The 19887-nt window shown below is 47.7% G+C and overlaps 1 protein-coding gene across 1 annotated transcript in view; it reads left to right on the forward strand.

Annotated features, from left to right (window-relative positions):
* Nucleotides 1-4: 4 nt before the first annotated feature.
* LGI2 (leucine-rich repeat LGI family, member 2) overlaps nucleotides 5-19887 on the forward strand; it is a gene marked incomplete at its 5' end in the record, with an annotated part of 30696 nt that continues 10813 nt past the window's right edge. The window contains 7 exons of the mRNA XM_012724033.1: nucleotides 5-168; nucleotides 2053-2124; nucleotides 3608-3679; nucleotides 5826-5897; nucleotides 11468-11539; nucleotides 12232-12401; nucleotides 19171-19335. Of these exons, the coding sequence (XP_012579487.1) occupies nucleotides 5-168; nucleotides 2053-2124; nucleotides 3608-3679; nucleotides 5826-5897; nucleotides 11468-11539; nucleotides 12232-12401; nucleotides 19171-19335 (787 nt within the window). The remainder of the gene's footprint in view (nucleotides 169-2052; nucleotides 2125-3607; nucleotides 3680-5825; nucleotides 5898-11467; nucleotides 11540-12231; nucleotides 12402-19170; nucleotides 19336-19887) is intronic.

Below are 19887 nucleotides of genomic sequence, written 5' to 3' on the forward strand. Positions count from 1 at the left end.
GCTGGGGCGGCTGTTGCTGCTGCTGAGCGCCGCGTGCCTGATCCCGCCGGGCGCGCAGGTGAGGCGCCTGGCGCGCTGCCCCGCCACTTGCAGCTGCACCAAGGAGTCCATCATCTGCGTGGGCTCCTCCTGGGTGCCCAGGATCGTGCCCGGCGACATCAGCTCCCTGTGAGTGAGTGAGTGGGACCCTCCGACCCCCGCCCCGCCCTACCCCGCTCCGGCCGCCGCCTGGGAGTTGCTCTGGTGCTGGGACAGCGCGACCCCGACTCCACTCCCGGCCTCTCTTTTCGTCTGGGTGGGGGGCGCCCCGCGCCAGGTGGATGGACGCTCGGCGGAGGGAGGGTGGAAGGCGGCGCGGGGCCAGCGTCTGGGAATCCAGACAAGTCGCTGTGGCAGTGTTTCCCCAAGTGTGGCCCGCGGGCCATCTGCACCAGACCCGCCTGGGGGAGCATGTGCCAATGCAGATTCCAGGGCCGCTGCTGAAGCTGGGTCTCCGGAGTGGAGACCTGGAGTCTGCATTTGGCAACTCCAGGTGATTCTGGGGTGCACCAAAGTTTGAAAGGATATGTGTTTGTGTGTGGAGGGGAAGGTGATGGGGGGGTGGGAGGGTGTTGTTGAGACTTGTCCCTGCAGAGACCCTGACCAGAGTGAGTTGCAGCTAGGAAGGGGTGGGGCCTCCCTGTCCCACCTCAGCGCTCTGCTGGGGTTTACACAGCGCTCTCCTACCCACCTCTCCACCATGCAGGTCTGGAAGACCAGGGTGAAGGCATTCAGCCTCTGGAAGTGGGGGAGGACACCCATGTGACCAGGAGAAGGGGCGCAGGAGGGCTTGGTGGAGTGGTTGGTGGGGTGGGGTGGGGTGAGGAGTACCCCGCCCAGTGGGGAAGTGCTCCAAGTCAGCCTGACTTCTAAGCCCAAGTTCACAAGGGGTCTTGCCTCTTCTCCTCACTGCTCATCATATTGGCATCTTTTTCAGCGCTGGAGGAACTGACACGAAAGGGCTAGTCTTATTCACCTGCTAAGAGCTGCTTTCAGCCTGCCCTCACACAGCCACTCAGTCACATGACGGGCTCTCATAATGGCTGTGGAAGGGGCTCGAAAGTCATAGCTTTCCTGCTGGGAGATGTTTTCTGCTGAACCTACTCCCTCTTCCAGATACAGTCATGGAGGCAGGGAGTTCCTGCTGGCGAAGTTGCTGGTGTGCTGGGCACTCTGTCTTGTACTTTACTCCTGGCATCTGGTCTAGCCCAGGTGCAGATAGGGACTGGGACCCAGGCATGGAGGGGTCCTTGTTTGCATTTCTAGAAAGCTTGGAGTTCAGCAGTGCCTTTTTGATGCTTAGTATTGCTAAGTCAGGTGATGAGGAGGGTTCCAGAAACTAGAATTCCCTTGTTAAATCCTTTAGATCAGCAGCTGCCTCATTAATCTGCAGGCTCACTCAAAGAATCCTGAAGTAACAGAGATTCTGCTGGGCCCTGAAATGATAGGGGACCAGGTGGCCAAAGCAGAGCCCTGCCTCTGGCCCTGAGCAGACCCTGCGTGTGGCAGATGGTGATGCCTGCAGTACACACTCAAGTTCAGGTGTCTCTGAGTTTTTCCCCACCTTTCATGGTGCATTTCATCAACTGGGCTCTGAGTGACTTTCAGAGATGCACACCTGAGAGAATGCCCCATCCGGGAATTCGTGGGCAGCAGTGGCCCTAAGTCTAGCCCAACAGAGTTGTAGCAGAGGTAAAGCAACTATTCCAGGTTCAGCCAGGGTCTCCTGTAGGTGGGAAAAGAAGCCAGGGTGTTGATTTAAACCTGCCGAGTTCACCTGACTGGTGGGGAAGTTTTCCGTTGTTCAGACTAGATTTTACATTGGTCTGGCTCATTGCAAAATGGTCTGAGCCTCCCAGTTTTTCCTCCCGAGAAGCCACCGGCCAGCAATTTTAAACCTCACTTCTGAGAGGAGGAGTTTAGAATGTGGGAGCAGCCTCAGAGGGCGTGGCCACCCTGCCCGGCACTTGGGGAAGAAACCTGGGCCTTGAGTCCTTCCTCTTTTGCCTGTAGGAGCCTGGTAAATGGAACATTCTCGGAAATCAAGGACCGAATGTTTTCCCACCTGCCTTCCCTGCAGCTGCTGTAAGTATGGGAAATTCTCTCCGAAAACGGGTGTCTGGGGGAAGAGTGACCCCGGTTCTCGGCCCTCAGCCCCCCCTCCGCCCAGGCTCAAGAGTAAACGTGGTCGCTTTTGGTATCATTTGGCTCTGGGGTCGCCACCACGCTGAGTCCTTGCACTTAAACTGCACCATTTACTGTAGATCTCAATGCCCAGCTCCACAGATCGGGGACACAAGTCCATTGAATGATGACCGGAACATTACCGAATTGAACTCTTTCCCAAAATACCTCGCTTTAAAAGGAAACCTACCTTCGAAGCTCTTAATGTTACTCTGGAAATAAAAGTACTTCTGGTTTGTGCATAAACTGTGGGGCAGCTTACTAGGCATTTAAACATGTAATTTGATTTCGTCATCATCTCTACAAGGAAGGTATTTTTATTTCCCCATTTGACAGATGATAAAACTGAGGTGCAGGAAAACTAAACAAGTTGTTCCAAATGCCTGTGAGAATTCTAACCTACTCTGTCGTCACTTGCCTCCAGCCACTCTTAGCCATGCCTGGTGGTGCCCCGTAGCCCAGGGCAGTGAATATTTTCGATGGAAAAAAATGTCCAAGAAGCAGTTTTCAAAAGCACCTTAGTGACAGGAATTCTCAGGAATATATAGCTTGTTATCTTTCTCTGTATTGATTTTTTTTTAACTTCACATGAGGTCGACATTAAAGCAGACAACAGAAAACAGAAGAACAAGGGATGCACATTCTAAATAAATTTAATATTGAAATTTTTTGTTCTTGAGATGTCCTGTACCTACGCATAACTTCATATTATCCTTTTAAAATGTGAAATTTTTCGAGACTGTACCTCTTTTAAATCATAGTTTCTATATGATCCTAGTATAAGTCTGTGTGTTTTACGAAATAAACTTACTGGTCACTATATAAACTATATGATCTTTTATCAAATAGATTTAAGCAGTGACACATACAAAAATCTGGAGAATCTCCTGAATTTTTCTTATGCCCCCCCCATCTCATGGAAATGAATATAATATAGCAGAAGGACTTATTTTTTTGTCTCTGTGTGACTTTGATGAAATCATTTAGCTACTTTGGGCTCAGATATTTTGAAGGAAGAGCTGTAATTGATCTTTGAGATCTCTAATTCTGTGATTTCTTGTGTATGATAATGCACGCATTGACAATTTTGCTGCGCATTTGAATATTTTGAAATAACAGCTACCAGGTCATATTAATGAAGATCTACAGGGGAGAAAGGGAGGAGGAAGAAGGGTGACCACAAGAGCTGGCCAGCGGGAATCAAGTTCCCTGTCAGTGTGCACCAACACCTGTTTGTGTGTGGGGGGTCACACACCCTATGGTCAGTATCAGGCTGAGAACAGTCTGTGGCTGCTCACCACCCAGGACACAGCTGAAGAAACAAAGAGGCATCACCACATGTAGATTTGACGTCTCTCCATTGAAATCTGTCCTTTGTTTCCAGATTGCTGAATTCTAACTCCTTTACAGTCATCCGGGATGATGCCTTTGCTGGACTTTTTCATCTCGAATACCTGTGAGTTTTGTGCCTTGTCTCTGGGCCGAGGGTTAGCTGTGTCCCGGGCATTGCTGGCTTGCCTCCCTAGCTAGAGCAGCATCTTCCAGGGAGCTGAGGGGTGGACAGAATAAAGAAAATCCTATTTTCTGTAGCACTGACCTTTTCAAGTTAACTGCATATAAACAGGCTGGGATAGGAGGAGGCTGGGGACCAAGAGAGGGAAATGAAACAAAGAAGGAAAGATTCATTCTCTGCTGACATTTAATTCGTCACGTAGTAAGCACAATTGGAAATTGCCTTGGATATTTTTACCTCCCATAACTGCGTGGATTTGCTGATCAGCCAGAAGGATTCTGACGGTTACTTATTTTTAAATAAAGTCACCCTGTTCTGGGCCGCAACTTTGTTTATACTTCCACAGTTCTCTCCTGCTTCTTTCCTGTAGGGAAGCAGGTCATTCCCTGTTTCAGATGCTCAGTGCTCTTCCCGAGCAACAAGTTTTGCCTGGTTTCTGCCCCTTCCCATTTTCAAATCATCTCTTTTCCTCCCAAGTTAGTTCACCTTTGTCTTTTGTCACTTTCTAATAATGGTCATCACGCTGCCCAGTGTCCACTTTGCATCCAGAGGGATTTCAGAGCCTTGTCTCTGATTTCCTATCTGAGACTAACAGGTGACGTTTGGATTCGAAGCCATTCCTGGCCTCAGAAAGCTCTCGGCTGACTTTATGTCAGTCTTTATGACATCTTGCAAAAAATGTCTCTGCAGGGTTCTTTCTCCAGAGAACGCATGGCATGGGCACTGTGCTGATAGTTCCCAAACTAGGGGGAAAGCGAGTCCCCCTAGGTGAAAACTGGGGACAGCCTTTCAAAGCAGCATAATTAGCTGATGGGGGGCCCCTCTGCTGGTGCAAGGGCTTAAGTCTGCGCTATCAAGCTGTCACCAATCACTGCCGCTGGAGTTTGATCCCCGACCAGGGAGCTGACCCCCGTGTCGCAGCAGACCTCTCCTGACCCGCCCGCTGCTCCCCTCAGCAGTGTACTTCCTCAATCTGCCTGTTCTGCTCCCCACTCTGTCTCTGGTAGATCCTCTCCCCCCTCCCCCCACCGCCTCTGGCCTGTACCCCAGCTCTTGCATGCATAAATAAACAAGACAATAAATACATCTTAAAGAAAAACAGCTGATGGATGCAGGCAATGTAAAGCTACCAGTTTTCTCTTGGTCACAGTTCATTTTACTCTCATGGCTATTGAGGAGGAAGTTCTTACTGGTTTAGAGATTATCCTATCAGTTTATCATCAGTGTAGGTTCGGGAACCTATGATCAGACCCCTGATTTTTATAAGACAAGCGCCGGTGAGTTCTCAAGGCAACAATGAATGAAAGCCATTGTCTTCTGAAGCTCATCAGAGAACACACTTTCATTTGATATGATGCGATGCTATAAACTAAAACTTAGTTCTCTGTGACCCTAGAGTATAATCCCAGTGCATCCGCTTCAAAGATTTTCCACCAAGACAACTAAGCATGACCAGAGTTGTTATTGCAAGGTCCTGCGTGCAAACCTGAAGACATTTTAGCTACACTTCCTAGCCCTAGTGGCATGAGATCTTCAGAAATCTTCCCTTGTCACCCTTCAGTTCAGGGCTTAGGCTGTGTAGGACACGATGCACCCAAGTGTGCTGAAGGGAAAGCTTAATGGAACTCTTCCTCAGCGAAAACTTTACTATGGACATAAAACAAAGGGCTCCCCCAGGGACAACAATACTAGCAAAAGTATTAATAACCAGGCTCTGTGAAACGTAAGAGAGTTTGAGCGGGGAGATGTTTGGAAGTGTTCCAGAGGTACAAGGATCTCTCGCCTTTGATTTAGCGCTTTCTTCCCACCCACCCCCTCCTGCCCCCCAAGATGTCTTTGCTCACGTTGAGGCTCTGAATCAGAAGACACCCAGGCTGCTCTGTGAATGCAGTGCACACGGTTGAGTGCCTGTATTTGCTCACACACCCTCTCCCACGAGGAATCTGGCGTCGCTGACCTTGTCTCAGAGACGTGTTTTTAGCATACTTAAATGTTCCTAGTCTTTATTCCCAGAGCAGCCCAATACCATTTTTTTTTAGAGCTGCCAAGCAGAGGATATTCAACTTGATGATCCTGCTGTTCTCCTTAGGTTCATTGAAGGGAACAAAATAGAAACCATCTCCAGAAATGCCTTTCGTGGCCTCCGTGACCTGACTCACCTGTAAGTCCTGTGAAGTGTTTGTTCTATTCACGTGTAGCATGGCACTCGTCCAGAGCCCTTTCCTTCTTGATGGTTTGTCCTCACGTCAACATGCTCTGAAGAAACGTACTTCCAGGGCATCTCTACGCTGTGGCTAAGACACCAGCCCCTTGTGCTGCAGACATGTGTTGCATAACAAAAGGTGATGTCTGAGAAGCGTGTCGTTGGGTGATGTCACCTGTGTGCACAGGTAATGAGTGTGCTCGCACAGACCTGGATGGGAGAGCCCGCTGCCTGGTGGGACCGCTACTGTTGACGGAAGTGTCATTAAGCCACAAGTGAACTTGGCTTTATTATCTTTCCATCATCCTGACCACAGCTGGCTGTGACGATGGAAGCACTCTCAGTCTTGGGGTGTGGGGATGGTCGAAGGAAGCTACGGGGTAGTATACCTACTGTGTGCCAGGCCCAGGGCTGGGTGGCTCACAGAACACACTCTGTCATTCTCGAGAATCTGAGCGTCCCATTTTACAGATTTGGGAACTCAGACTTTGATGATTCCTTTGAAGTAGAATAGAGACATTTTTGTGGTTTCTGTAATTTGAATGCAAATAGCTGTTTCTTTTATGTTGGATTAATGTATGGCTTAAGCTAAGCTCTTTGGGTTCTTTAATAGCTTTCTGGGGGGAAATAAATTAAACAAATTGATTGAATTGGCAGATCAGAATGAAGCAAGTACACACACTTAGCAAATTTAGAAAACTGGAAAAGCTGCTGGCTGTGTTTATGAAAATGTGAAGAGAGTCACTGTTCTGGTAGGGACAGTTTTATTCGCCAGGAACCAGGTCTAGATACATGATAGATATTTTATATTTGAGTGAGATAACATGTCTCATCTCTTCTGTCAGTCTGTCTGCAATAAAGGGAAAACTGGGGGGCTCTGAAAGGGATTATTGGACAGGGGTGCACTTAAGAGATTCACATCAAGCCCCAATACAGGCAAATATGTTTGCCAGAAAGCTCAGCGAGCTCTTGACTCTGGAATCCTCCACACAGAAGCTCTGTGTGAGTTAAAGCTTGTAGAGTAAGCAGATGAGGGAACAGAGGGGCAGAGCCACACATCTGGTTCGCACCGTCGACCCTGGAAGTACCAGATTCTTGTTGGCGCGATTTCTGCAGGTTTCCCTGTCTTCGTAGGGCAGCCTTGATAAATGTTTAGATTTTTTTCAGATGCAGTCAAATCCCTGGATTCTAAAAGAGACAAGAATGTGGGCTTGGGTTGAAATCTCAAGGCTGCCCTTTATTAATAGTTGGCCGTGTTCAACCTCACTTTTCTCACCCTTATGGTGGCGATATTAAGGAGGGGCGATCACCAGAGGTGTGTGGCCCTTTGTGTGTCCATGCTGCCTTGCAAAAGCGGCCAGCCCGCTCCAGGTCTGGCGGCTTCTGCTGTTGTCATCGCCAGCAGCAGCTACACCATGCCCTCCCTCCACTCATGAGAAGTCTGTTTTCTCCGTAGACTGTTGAGTAGCTTGGCAGTTTGGGTGGCCAGATAGGGTCTTCTCAAAAGACAGCTGTGTGCGCCTGGAGAGAGGGACAGCTGTAGGCAGATCAGTTCGCTTCCTGGAGTCAGGGATAAGGGGCTTTGTTTTTGAGCAAAGGCTCTGGGCAGAGACCATACCTAACTCAAATTCCTCGTGACTGGCTGAGTTAGCCCAGATGGCGATTGTCATTTGGCCCATTGGCTCTGGGTCCCTGGTTGAAAGCCGGTGTGAGAATGTGTATTTGCATAGCTTTATGTATGTGTCCCCATGGGGGCATGCTTGTGTGTCCATAGCTGTGTTTGTGTGTGCATGCTTACACTGTTGCTCACACGACCGTACGTTTACAACCTGTGTGCCCATGTGTAAGAGACACCTCATTTTCCACGTGACATGCAGAGAACATGAAGAGTCCCCTACTTGAGTCCAGGGTGCAGGGTGCATTTGACACATTTGAGGCAATCTGGGCCCTTCCAGTGAGTGTGACCGTCAACCCTCCACTCCAGCTCAGGGTCCCCTCCCCAAAATGGCTCATTTCCCTAAATGGCTTCAGAGCCCTGGCTCTCTGGGGACCCCCCAGGTACACCCAGCTCTCCCCTCTCTTTCCCTCATACCTTTTTTCTTGAAGATGATGCTGTTTCTTCTGCTCAAGAGTTTCTGGAGTTTGCTCTTTCTTCAGAGTGCAGGTTAAAGTTCTCTCTCCACCATGGAGCCATCCCAGTTTCCCTTTACTTCCCTTGCCCAGTCATCACTGTGGCTCTCCCAGCAGGCAGCACTTCTGATGGGCCAGAGGGCGGGTGGGCTCCTCACTGGCCTAGATTTTCCATGTTTAAACTTGATTCCTCAAGGCTGGAGCTGTCTGAGGTAAGAAAGCACAGATACGTTATAAACTAAGCAAGGAAAGTACATCCATTCTCTAAAGTTCTCTCCTATGTCTGAGGAAGTCACTGTCTGCAATTTGCTTGTGTAAATTAAGCATCTGACTTTTTTTTTGACGTGACATAGCATTATAACATTATATAAGTTTCAGGTGTTCATCTGGCAAGTCAACATATGTATATACTAAATTAAGTTCATTACTGAAATTCTAATTCTGTCCTTCACCATCTCCTTGTCCCTTTTATCCTGGTTTTCTCATTCCTCTCCCTCCTTCCCTTCCGGTAACCATTAATTGGCCTCACAGTCCGAACGTTTATTTTTTGTTTTGTTCAGTTCATCCGTCTGTTTCTTTTCTCTCTAGACTACAAACAAGTGAAATCATTCAGTGTGTGTCTTTCTCTGGTTTATTTCGTGAAGCATAATTCCCTTCACGTTTCTCCATGTCATTGTGAGTGGCAGAAAATCACTTACTGTTATCTTTTTTAATAGCTAATAGTATCCCACTGTGTAAGTACCTTCTTAATCCATTCATCAACCCGTGGAGACTTAGGTCGTTCCAGTGTCGGCAGGGTGAGCAGCGCTGTCCAGTGGTAAACCCTGTGGTAAACACTGGTGGTAGCTGCAAAGCTCTCCACGTTAGTGCTTTGTATTGTCTTGGTAAATGCCCAGACGTGGAGCAGCTGGATCATCTGGAATTTCCATATGATGGCTAGCACCCAAAAGATACATCACAAAAAATGTTAGAATACTAGAGAGGCTGTAGAGAGAAGGGAGCCCTCCCCCACCCTGGGCGGGGCTGTAAATTGGTGCGACCATAATGGAAAGCAGAGTGGCGGGAACTCGAAAATCAGGTATCTGATTTTCATATTTTATGAGCTTTTCCAACCACTAAAGTCTCACATTCATACGTCAAGAGACAGAGATCAGATTGCAGGGCAGAAAGGCGCGGAGCCAGTGTGTAACTGAAATCCAGGATGGCTGTTAGCAGCGGTCTTGCCTGGGGGCCGGTTGCCGTGAAGTACCGGTTGCCTGAAGTAGTTTTAGAAATGAAGTAAGTGCCATGAATTTGTAAACACAATGAAGTGCAGAGGGAGATGTTAAGCACTGTGAGTAAGCTAGGTTGTCCATCTACGTGATTCGGCTCTGTGAGATCTATATGGAACTCTTGAAACAGGTGATAGACATTTTGGGGCCTTGACCAATCTGCATGTTCTAAACACTCTGTAGCATCCATTTCAATAAGCTAAAAGTAATTAGCAAAATAATTCACCTTGAACTAGTTGGTTTTTTTTTTTTTTTTTTTAACTTTCTGGAAAAAGTGGTCATCAACCATAAAATAAATTGACACAAACACATTTTTTTTTTATTTCAGAAAGTCACTGCTAGAGTAGAGTTAACCTGATGACAGTTTCAGCCTGTTTTCCAACATCTTTAAAAATGCACAATAGATAATTTAAAAAAGAAAGTAAGATAATACACAAAGTTGTATTTTCATCAATTTGTGGCTCCCTAAATGGGGAGGGGAGGAATCATTCAGAAATTGTAGGTCTCCCTTTTCTGTTGCCATCTTGATGCAAGTATGTTTCAAATAGACTCAAAGTTTTCTAATTTGGCTGATTCTAAAGGGGAGTTCCCATATCTTTCATTCATCTTTCTGGAATGGGTCAGTATGATGTTATAAAAGGCTAATTTCACTTACATCTTTAAAGGGGTTGCCTACGTGTTTATCGTTTATGTGTCAAGCCATTTGTATTCAATGTATACCAGAAAACCAAAGTAGGCATCACTGTCTCAGCTGACTCGTTATGGGAATATGCCGTCTGGGGGAGTCACGGCCTTCTTGTGTCTCTTCCAACACCAGGATATTCCACATCAGCAGGCTGCATTTGTATGTCCTCTGCAGGACTGAGACAGGGCAATGCAAAGTCTGAGTCATCAGAGGAAGACTTGACTTGGAGGTTTGAAGTGGACATTCTAGAGAGATCTTCAACACCAAGAGCACAAATTCAAAATGGGTCTGGTCAACTTTTTGCTAATGAGGAGGCAAAACTGATCACAATCACTCGTGCCCTAGACTGTGTGGTATATTGAGACTGTGTGTTATCAATGGTCTGGACAACAGACCATTGAATAAATGCATTTAGATTATACAATGCATTTAGTTAGACAAAGATATTACAAATATTAGATTAAAGATGCTGGAATTCCATGGTACTGTGTTTGCTTTGCTGGAGTCAAGGATCTTTAGTGAGTCTTCTGTTGGAGTCCACAGTCATGGCATTCTCTTTGACAGACCTTGAGGGAACTTCCTGGGACAAGACTGTCATCTTTATTATTTTTAAAAAGTCATTCTTGTTCATTGCATAATTCATTCAACAAGGTACCTCCTGGGTGCCAGGCCCTGTTCTAGGAGTTGAGGATTCAGACTTGGACAAACAGATATAATTTCTGTCCCCCTGTGACGTATGTGTAGGGCGAATGTATAATCAGTCAACAAGCAGATAACAAGTCTCAGCACCAAGTAGGTCATTGAACTAGTTTATTTACCCAGTGACAGTGTGCAGTGAAGAACAACAGAGCAGGGAAGGAAGACATGTAGAGGTCACAGCCAGGGGTGGTGGTGACAGTGGATGGCAGACCCAAAGGAGGTGATGGGGTGAGCCAGGTGAGTATTTGGGGGAAGAACTTTTCGACTGGATGAACAGCAAGTTCTGAGACTTTGAGTGGGGGATTATGCCCCATCTGTGTGAGGAGCAGCAAAGTGTGGGTGACTTCAGAAACTTCGTTGCCTCTTTCCCACGGGTAAGAGGCGATGGAGAAAATGAGACAATGGAGGGTCTTGCCTGCATCAAAGGGATGCTGGCTTTTTCCCTGAATATGGTGGCATCTGAGGTTTGACAAATCTAGGTAAAGAGCTTACTAATGCTTATTCTAAAAGCAAAGCAAACACGAGAGTATGACTTCCAGCACCTTTAATCTAATATTCGTAATATCTTTGTATAACTAAATACATTTCTTTATCTCACTGTCAATGACCACAACTAGAAATTCAACTCTGTGGTGCTGAAGAGGTTTACAGTTCTGTTTTAAATCATTAGCTTTATTAAGGGGCTTTGGAATAACAGTGCATGGAGATAATAACCACATTAAGATGTGACTTTCTTGTTCTAGTTCTCTGGCCAATAACCACATAAAAGCACTCCCGAGGGATGTCTTCAGTGATTTAGACTCCCTGATTGAACTGTAAGTAATGAAAATTAAGTATATGTGTGCTTGTCATTGTGTGCCAGTTCATTGTGCTTTTATATTCCCTCTCCCTCTTTATTGCATTTTCCTTAATGTTAGAGCTAAAAATCTATGAAAAAAAAAAAAAAACCAGCAAAGCAGGGAAACATCAGCTAGTCTGTGTGGTTGGAATTTGCTGTTTTAGAATATACTTAACAGCATGAAGCATACACGCTAATGCTACTAAGTGTGTCCAGTCTTCTTGTGTTTGCACTTCTTACTGGAGGTAGTTTAACGAGATCGTCAAGGCCAGTGGTGATTGTGAAAACTGCCTTCCTCGACTATCCCATTTTCGCTCTGAGACCCTTTGATGGGTGGTGTCCTTCTGGCATTCCTTCCCCATTTGCAGCAGGTGGCTTGGTGACAGTTTCAAGAGGCTTTGGAGAAATGGTGATGTGTCATCTTGGAAAGCTCTATGTTCCACACTTGATACCATGGACAATGAAGACCATTAAATAAATTTGGTTGATAACATACAAGAAGTAAAACGTCTTAGATATAAGTAATTTGAAAAAAGTCCACGTGGGGGTTAGGAAGTATAACATGATGTTAGTACATCTAGAGTTTCACATTATTGCTGGAACATGTCAGATATGACTGTTTCTCTGTGTGTGTGTGTGTGTGTGTTTTGTTTTGTTTGTATTTTTCAGAGATTTAAGGGGCAATAAGTTTGAATGTGATTGCAAAGCCAAATGGTTGTATCTGTGGTTGAAGATGACAAATTCTACTGTCTCCGATGTGCTGTGTTTTGGGCCCCCGGAATATCAGGAAAAGAAGCTGAATGATGTGATCAGCTTTGACTATGAATGTACAACGACAGGTATTCAGACGCTCCATCCCCAAGAGCGACATTAATCTCTTTGTTTTTCTTTTGGACTGTCAACAGGAAGTGGGGGAAAATGGGTATAAATGTGTTCTGTCAAAATTACCTTAGAGCAATTGTAAGCATTGTAATGAACTAAGCTGATGTGGTACAAAAACTATCTCAATATTTTTTTTATTGAGGTAATGCAGTTTTACAACACCATGTGTGACTTAGGTGTGTAGGGGCACACCTCTTAAAATATATGTTGCCACACCCACCACCAAGGATTCATAAACCTCCACCATAGTCCACTGGCCCTCTCCCAACCCCTCTCCAGCAACCTTAATCTACGGTCAGATTTCCCAGATTTGTTTCAGTTTAGCTTGGATGGTTCCTTTGATTTGTTTCTCTCTATTGCAGTAATTCAACAAGTTCACAGGAGTTTGTTAAATGCACTGACTTTAATTTTGATTGCTTTTCTTGACAAAATTCAAGTTTCTCCAAAGATTTATTCATTTATTTATTAAAGATTGATTTATTCATGCATACAAGAACTGCAGTCCAGACCAGAGGGGTATGTGTGTGAGGGTCAGAGAATTCACCAGAGAGAGTGGGGAGCAGGACAGGCAGGTCTACTGAAATATACTGCTGAGGGGAGCATCAGGAGAAAGGAGAGGTCTGTTGCACCATGTGGGTCACCTCCCTGCCTGGGGATTGAACTTTGGCTGCAGTGGCTGTTGATAGCTTGATAGCACTGAGACTTTAACTCCTGAGCCACCAAGGAGGTCCCAAAGTCAGAGTGTAAGCTAGTGAGTTGGGAGTAAGACCATTCCTCATCAGGCTATTTCATGGAAAGCTGGTGTGGAGAGGCCCCGACGGCTGCTTCCTCGCTTCACCATTGTCCCTGTTCTCTGCAGTAAATAACATGAAGTTTATTGAAAATGCAACTAGTAAATCTACAAATCACTTTTGCAGCTTTGTGTCAAAAGAGATAACTAGGCAAACTTTAAGCAAGACAAAGTACAAATATATGTTAACTAGTTTTCAAACAAATGCTCACTGACGGAAAATGGAAAAGCTTGATTTAGCACCCCTAGGGCCTGTCTCTAGGTTTCAGTTTATACATTTTTCAGGACATAAGATAAAGTTAAAATCCTAACTGCCTTCACCATCACATCTTGTTAGAGGAGCAGGTGAATATCTCCCTATGAAAAGCTTCAGTGGAATGTGTCATGTCCAAAGCCAGATTATAAAGCGGAGAAGATCAATCCACAGTCTGAAGCCTATTTACCAGACTTACAAAAATAAACATTTAGGCTGGGAGTTGATATCTACAAAGCCTCCAGGCATATCTGTAGGAGCAGCAGGACTGAGAACTTAGAAAATAGTTACAGGAATGGAAAAAACAAAAATCCCACCAAGAGCAAAATGTCACATTTTTCAGTCCTGCTGCTGCCGTCCAAACAGATAAACAAAAACTCACAGCATAAAAGTGATTTTTAGATATCTTTGTAAATAGGGACTCTACAAAAGCCTCGTCTTTTCTGATAGAAACCTGAAATCTTGTGGAAATGCCCTTGTCACCAGTGAAGGGGGCTTACTGGCCTGTGTAATTGGCAAGTGCCCTTTCGCCAGCCAAAGCCACCAGGAGTTATTTATTAGGTGGTGGAACCTGCAGTAAATCAAGGTCAGAATCGATGGCATTTACACCAAAAGATGGCATTCAGGGCCGGCTGGCATAAAACGCTCAACCAGAGTTTGGTTGGGGCTCCTCTTTGCCTCTTCTCCAGAGCTTCTAGAAAGTTCACTAAATAGCAAGGTGAAGCGAGCATCTTTGCTGTTGTTCTCTTCACACCTGACCATGGCATGAGGAGGACATTGCTGACCTCTGAAGGAAGGGACATGGACTTTGGGAATAGTTTATATGACAAAGCATGATTTTGCCCTTAGCGCTTTGGGGGTGATTATGATGCTGAGCTGGCCACATATGTAATGTGTTTATTTAGCGATAGCATATCTAAATATATAGTGTATGTTTGTCTTTGCTGACAAACTTCCTGTTAAACCTTAGCACGTCTTGTCCCCTCCCCGGGAACAAGTTGCTGATCATCCCATCTGTGCTATTGTTTCACCCCGTTAGGCCTCATGACCGCAGGAGCTCTTGCTGACCACTCTCTCTTCATGACTAAATGGTGCCAAGAAGCTGTGACTCTCCTCCCCACCTCATAAGAACTAGGCCAATAAATCATGAGTTTAGGGGCCTCCTGTCTTCTCAGAGCAAGCCTTGTGCTCTGGTGCTTTCTGGAAGGCTGGGAGGAGCTAAGTGAGGAGGGTGGAAGGCGGAAAGCCCAGTCTGCGGACCTGTCACTGTTATCACGTCCTCAATGCAGAGTTGGGAAGAAGCATGCCTTCTGCATATCGCCTTCCCCTTAGCTCAGACTGTGAGAGAAGGAGAGTCTGGAGCTGTTTCGCCCCATTCTTCCTGGGGAGAGAAGGCCTGGCGCTGTTCTGTTCCTGGCACTGAGGTGTAATTAACACCACCAAGCCACCACTGGGCCGTTTCAGCTCTCTGGATTAATCACAGTCCTTCCACAGCCCTCTGCTTCAAGTCTATTTTTAACCACCTCCGAAATCCCTGATACCTACTCATGATTCCTCATGTTAGGTGGATAATTCACTAAATTCCTTAGAGGGAGTGAAGTTTGTATCCTAATTGTCCTGTTAGCTTCCCTATTTCAGGGCTGATGAAAATGCAAAGAGAAATAATGCATTAACATGCAGTTTCTCTCCCAATAGGATCGGCATCATGTATAATTTATTTTCTGCAAGTGCTATAAATAGATATGTAAAAATCTGTTGATTCCAGTGGGACCAGGGCCTATTGCAAGAGTCCCACTGACATCATGAACTTAATCCAATGTGAATGGAAGTGGCAGTGCTTTCTGCCGAGAAAGCCATTAATACTTAACACTAGTAAATGGATGTCACAGCAATATGTGTATTCATCGAGATCTTTCCACAGTGAATGTGCTTTTAACGTTTGAGAAAGATAAATTAAGATGGGGGTGGGAGAAGATATTTAAATTCCTGAATTCCCTCCTCCCGTACACGCAGACACATCAATTATTTAATTTCATCCTCTTCTACTCTCCCTTCCTGCCCCTCCTCCTCTTCAGGGAGGGGTTGCAGAGGGGGCGGAGGGGATCCTTATCACAAATTACATTGATAGTTCAAATGGTTTAAGAGCCCATGTTGTTCCAAGTTGTCAGTCTAGGAAGATGTTATGAAATCAGCGTTTGGGTCAAAATATATTCATGAAAGCCTTGGTTTACAAAATGCTCTGTATACTGACAGCTTTTTCATTCTGGGATTCTTTACTAAATCCCCTACTTTTTGGTCTGCTCTGTAAATGACCTGTAGGTTTTTTTTCTTTTCTAGTCGTGCTCATGTTGCTGAGAATTAAGAGTGCAGTCAGGGGCTCACCAGAACAAGGAGACTGAGTTACAGCATCCCTCTCAGGAATGTCTGGAACCTTCAGCAGACTTGGATTAGATCTATGTAACGGGAGAGGGGCTCATAGTCTCTGGGTTGTCACAGAAAGAATGCAGCTGTGTTCTGAGTCCTTCTCTGTCTTAGGAAGTCAGCCAGCACTGACAGTTCCCACCTTCCTTTCCCGTTGACTGGCACTGAACAGGAACCAGCCAAGCCTGGTGGAGCCCACAGTGCATCCCAGTGCCAGCAGGAAGGGACGGAGGTCGGGCTTTTTCTGTTAGCCTTTGCCCAAGCAACGCTGGTATTTGGGGGAGTTGACAGCTGGGTAGGACTTCCCAAGCCTTGTGCCAGCAACTTGCTACTGTGAGCGTTGTGTGTATAAAGCACAGAAGGATGGCCATGGGGGCCTCTGTGCTAACACGGACCTGCACCCTTACCAGCCCCCATGGCAACCTCAGGAAACAGTCCTCACTCGCACGTTGCTGCTCAGTCGCCTGAAGCTCAAGTTTCTCACCAAGGTCACAGAACTTGAGGTGGAAGGAGGATCCCGAGCCCAGCCTATCTTACCTCAGAGTCCCTACTCCTTAGGATGCCCCCCCTTTCCAGGCTGGGGGTGGGGATAGCCACTCTCCCTGAGCACTTCTGCCTGTTGGGGTGCACAGACAGTCTCCTCTTTGCTTCTCTCTCTTCTTATTGCACCTTCATGCATCTCACAACCTGTGCCCCCACAATCTCAAAGTGGGCCAGAGAGCATGCAGCCAACCCTGCCATAGTCAAGAAGCCAGCAAGCATTTATTAAGCACCCACAGTATACTCAGGATGGAGAGAGGGACACGTGCACAAACTAACATGTGCCTAGCGCTCTCTGCTCCAGGGACCGTTCTGAGCGTGTGAGTCCTAATAGGTGGTGAGGAAACGCAGACAGAGAGAGGTCGAGTAACTTCCCCAAGATCGCTCAGCACAGCTGACATCCTACCTTAGATGTCATTGAAGTGGACACTCTTCTGAGAGTGTCATGTGGTGGCTAGGGCACAGGAGCTAGACTGTCCTTCCTCAAGCACCTACTGTGTCTTCCTCAGACCTCAATTCTGTATTTATCAAGCACCTACTATGTGCTAAGCCCTGAGCAAGGCTCACTACCAGCATCACTGGTCTGTCCCTGCCATGAAAATGAAGTCACAGGCTCCACCCCAAGGGAGTGGCCCTTTTGTTCTGTAGGGAATAAATTCACCAAAGAGCTAGGTGTAGCTGAACCGGGCAGAGTTTTACCAGAGACTAACGTGTGAGGGAGCCAGTGTAGGGAAGGAGAGTGTAGCCGGCTTCTCAGAGAGGGTTAGGAGGCCATACTTGAAGGGTAGGTCTGAAAGGCGGGCGGGGAGGAAGCGCTCAGGAGCACAGCTGGCTGTGGCCCGGCTTACACAGATTGGTGGACCTCGCCCTCCCCCCAGGAAACTGTGAGGTGATCATAGAGAGGACCTGGGGCTCCCCCCATTGTGTGAGGGCCAAGGTGCCTGACAGGGCTCTCCAGTCCCGGAGTCTGTCCCCCTGTTCAAAGAGGACTCAGGGCAATGCCCTCCACAGGCGCTCATTGGCCTCAGCTGCCTCGGGCAGTCCCATTGCCCCATAATGTGAAGTAAACTGAGGCCTCATAAGGGGAGGTGCCCCACCCGGGAACTCGGGGTACCCTACCCGCGATCTCGGTGTAGGAAGCTGCGTTGGGCAGTCTGAGTCCTCACACAGTGCTGTTCCCATGCCTCAAGCTACCCTCCCTCCCTGCCTCTCAGCTCTCCTCCCCACCCCGCTCCACACTCCCAACCTCAACTCTCAGCCCACCTCTTGCCTCTATTCCTTTTGCCTGTTCCACCTTTATTCCCTGCAGCGAGGCGGGCCCCATATTCCCTGTGTCACGTGACGTCTGCTGTGCGGCCTAGTTAGTCAGGCAGGGTTAGTTCTTGGCCGGCTGCCGTGTGTGCGCTTGCACCGTCAGAGGCTCTGAGACCCCGGGCCTGACTGGGGAAGCCCTGGGTTCGGAGCTCTGGGCTCCCACTGGCTGCGAACTCACCGGCTCCTGCCTCTGTGAAATGGCTCAGAGCTCTGTGATCACTCCCCTTTCTCCAAATCTGGCTCTGTGGCCGCTTTTAGAGACTAAGACTTAATGAAGCCAGAGCCTCACCTGAAGCTAGCACATTAGGGAAGTCTGTAGATGGGACACAACAGGGAAGGCTTCACGGAGGAGGTGGGACTTGAGCAAGTGTGGGCATGGATTGGGTGGGGAAGATATGGAGAAACCCCAGATTTTCCCATAGGGCTGACTTTCCTTGCCAAGCACCCACCAGCACTTTACGCCTTGTGTATTTAGCTCGCCAAGAAGCCTCCCATGTTGCCAGATCCCTAGACAAGGAAATAACCAACCTTAGTCTTTGTAAGTTTTTAACATGCTTTCTTCATTGGTTCCCTTCCCCCCTTCCCCCACAACCTACCAGCTGGCCTTGTACCTGGGGCATGCTTACCCTGTTCTGTGGTAAATTCGGGTCAGCAGTGCTCAGGGACAGCCTGACTGCAGGCTGACTCCCGCTGAGGGGAGGCCAGCACCCCGCGCCACGAGACCAGAGCGTGTCTGAAAGTGCAGTTATGTCCCTTCACTGCTAGTGAAGCTGAAGTGCCATCACATCCCAGGGAGCCTCCAAACCCAGGAGCCCCCAAAGTCACTACCCTGCACTGGGGACTTTATAGACCCCCAACCAGCACAGAAGCTTTGCTTTCGTTTCTGGATTATGGGGTGCCATGTGGGGAGTTTCATTGCAGCATGGTAGTACTTGCCCCATGGGTATCGTTGATGATGTAAGAACCCCCTTGTCACGGACAGTGAGGGCAGAACCACAGGACCAACAGGCATCCTTCTTCCCAGGCTGTGGTGAGAGGCCAGAAACACAGCACCTGCCCACTATCAGGACCATGCACCCTCCTTCCCGAGGTGACCGCTGTGAGTTTCAGGAATGTTCTACAACACCATCTCTGTCTTACCTCTTGGAAATCTTTCCAAATGTGAGATCTTTCAGCCACGTTTGTGAGCTGTTTCGAGAAGCTGCGCCTTCTGTTGCATAATGCCGTGTCGGCCAGATAATGCCATGTCGGCCAGGCGCCTCTCCCAGCCTCCCAGAGTAAACGCCGTCTGCCTCGCCCCTCCTTCCCAGCCCTGTTGGAACAGGTGATCCGAAGGGCAGAAGGCAGACGTGGCCCACACCCCCCCGATGGTCTCATGGACACTTTCTGTTTGAACACCCATTCCCAGATTTTGTCGTCCATCAGACCTTGCCCTACCAGTCGGTGTCGGTGGACACATTCAACTCCAAGAACGATGTGTACGTGGCCATCGCCCAGCCCAGCATGGAGAACTGCATGGTGCTGCAGTGGGACCACATCGAGATGAACTTCCGCAGCTACGACAACATCACAGGTGGGTGGGGCTCACCTCGTGCGGTGTGGCGCAGGCTCCTGGGAGAAGGAACCAACTGTGTTTGACTCTGACTTGGTTAGAGTTGGGGCGCAACAGCACCTAGGTGTTCCTCTGGCTGGTCTGCCTGCAGGTGAGGATAGACGCCCTCTGTCCCAGCCAGTCCACCCTTATGTCTTGCATTTTTCCCCGACTTGGCCAGTTACTGGGGAAGACAGAAACCTCAGGTAACGACCCTGTTTACTGTGGGTTGCCCTGTTGAGGGAGAGGGACTGGGGAGCTGTGCGCAAGGGGAGGCATTTTCCAGAAGTCACGGGACAACCGCCTAGTCCTGAGCCATGATGGCAGCCTAAGGTCGCACCACTTTACAGCAGCTCAGTGTGCCTGGACTCTTGTTAAGCTGACTGCTGACTAATATGCTAATGCGTGCACTGCATGCACACACAAGCGGGCACTCGTGCACACATGCACACAGACACATGCACACACCAGCGGGCACATGCGCACACAGACATGCACACAGACATATGCACACACCAGCGGGCACATGCGCAC

This window comes from Condylura cristata, unplaced genomic scaffold (assembly GCF_000260355.1).
Source record: "Condylura cristata isolate star-nosed mole 26May11 unplaced genomic scaffold, ConCri1.0 scaffold00012, whole genome shotgun sequence".
Classification (NCBI taxonomy): Eukaryota; Metazoa; Chordata; class Mammalia; order Eulipotyphla; family Talpidae; genus Condylura; species Condylura cristata.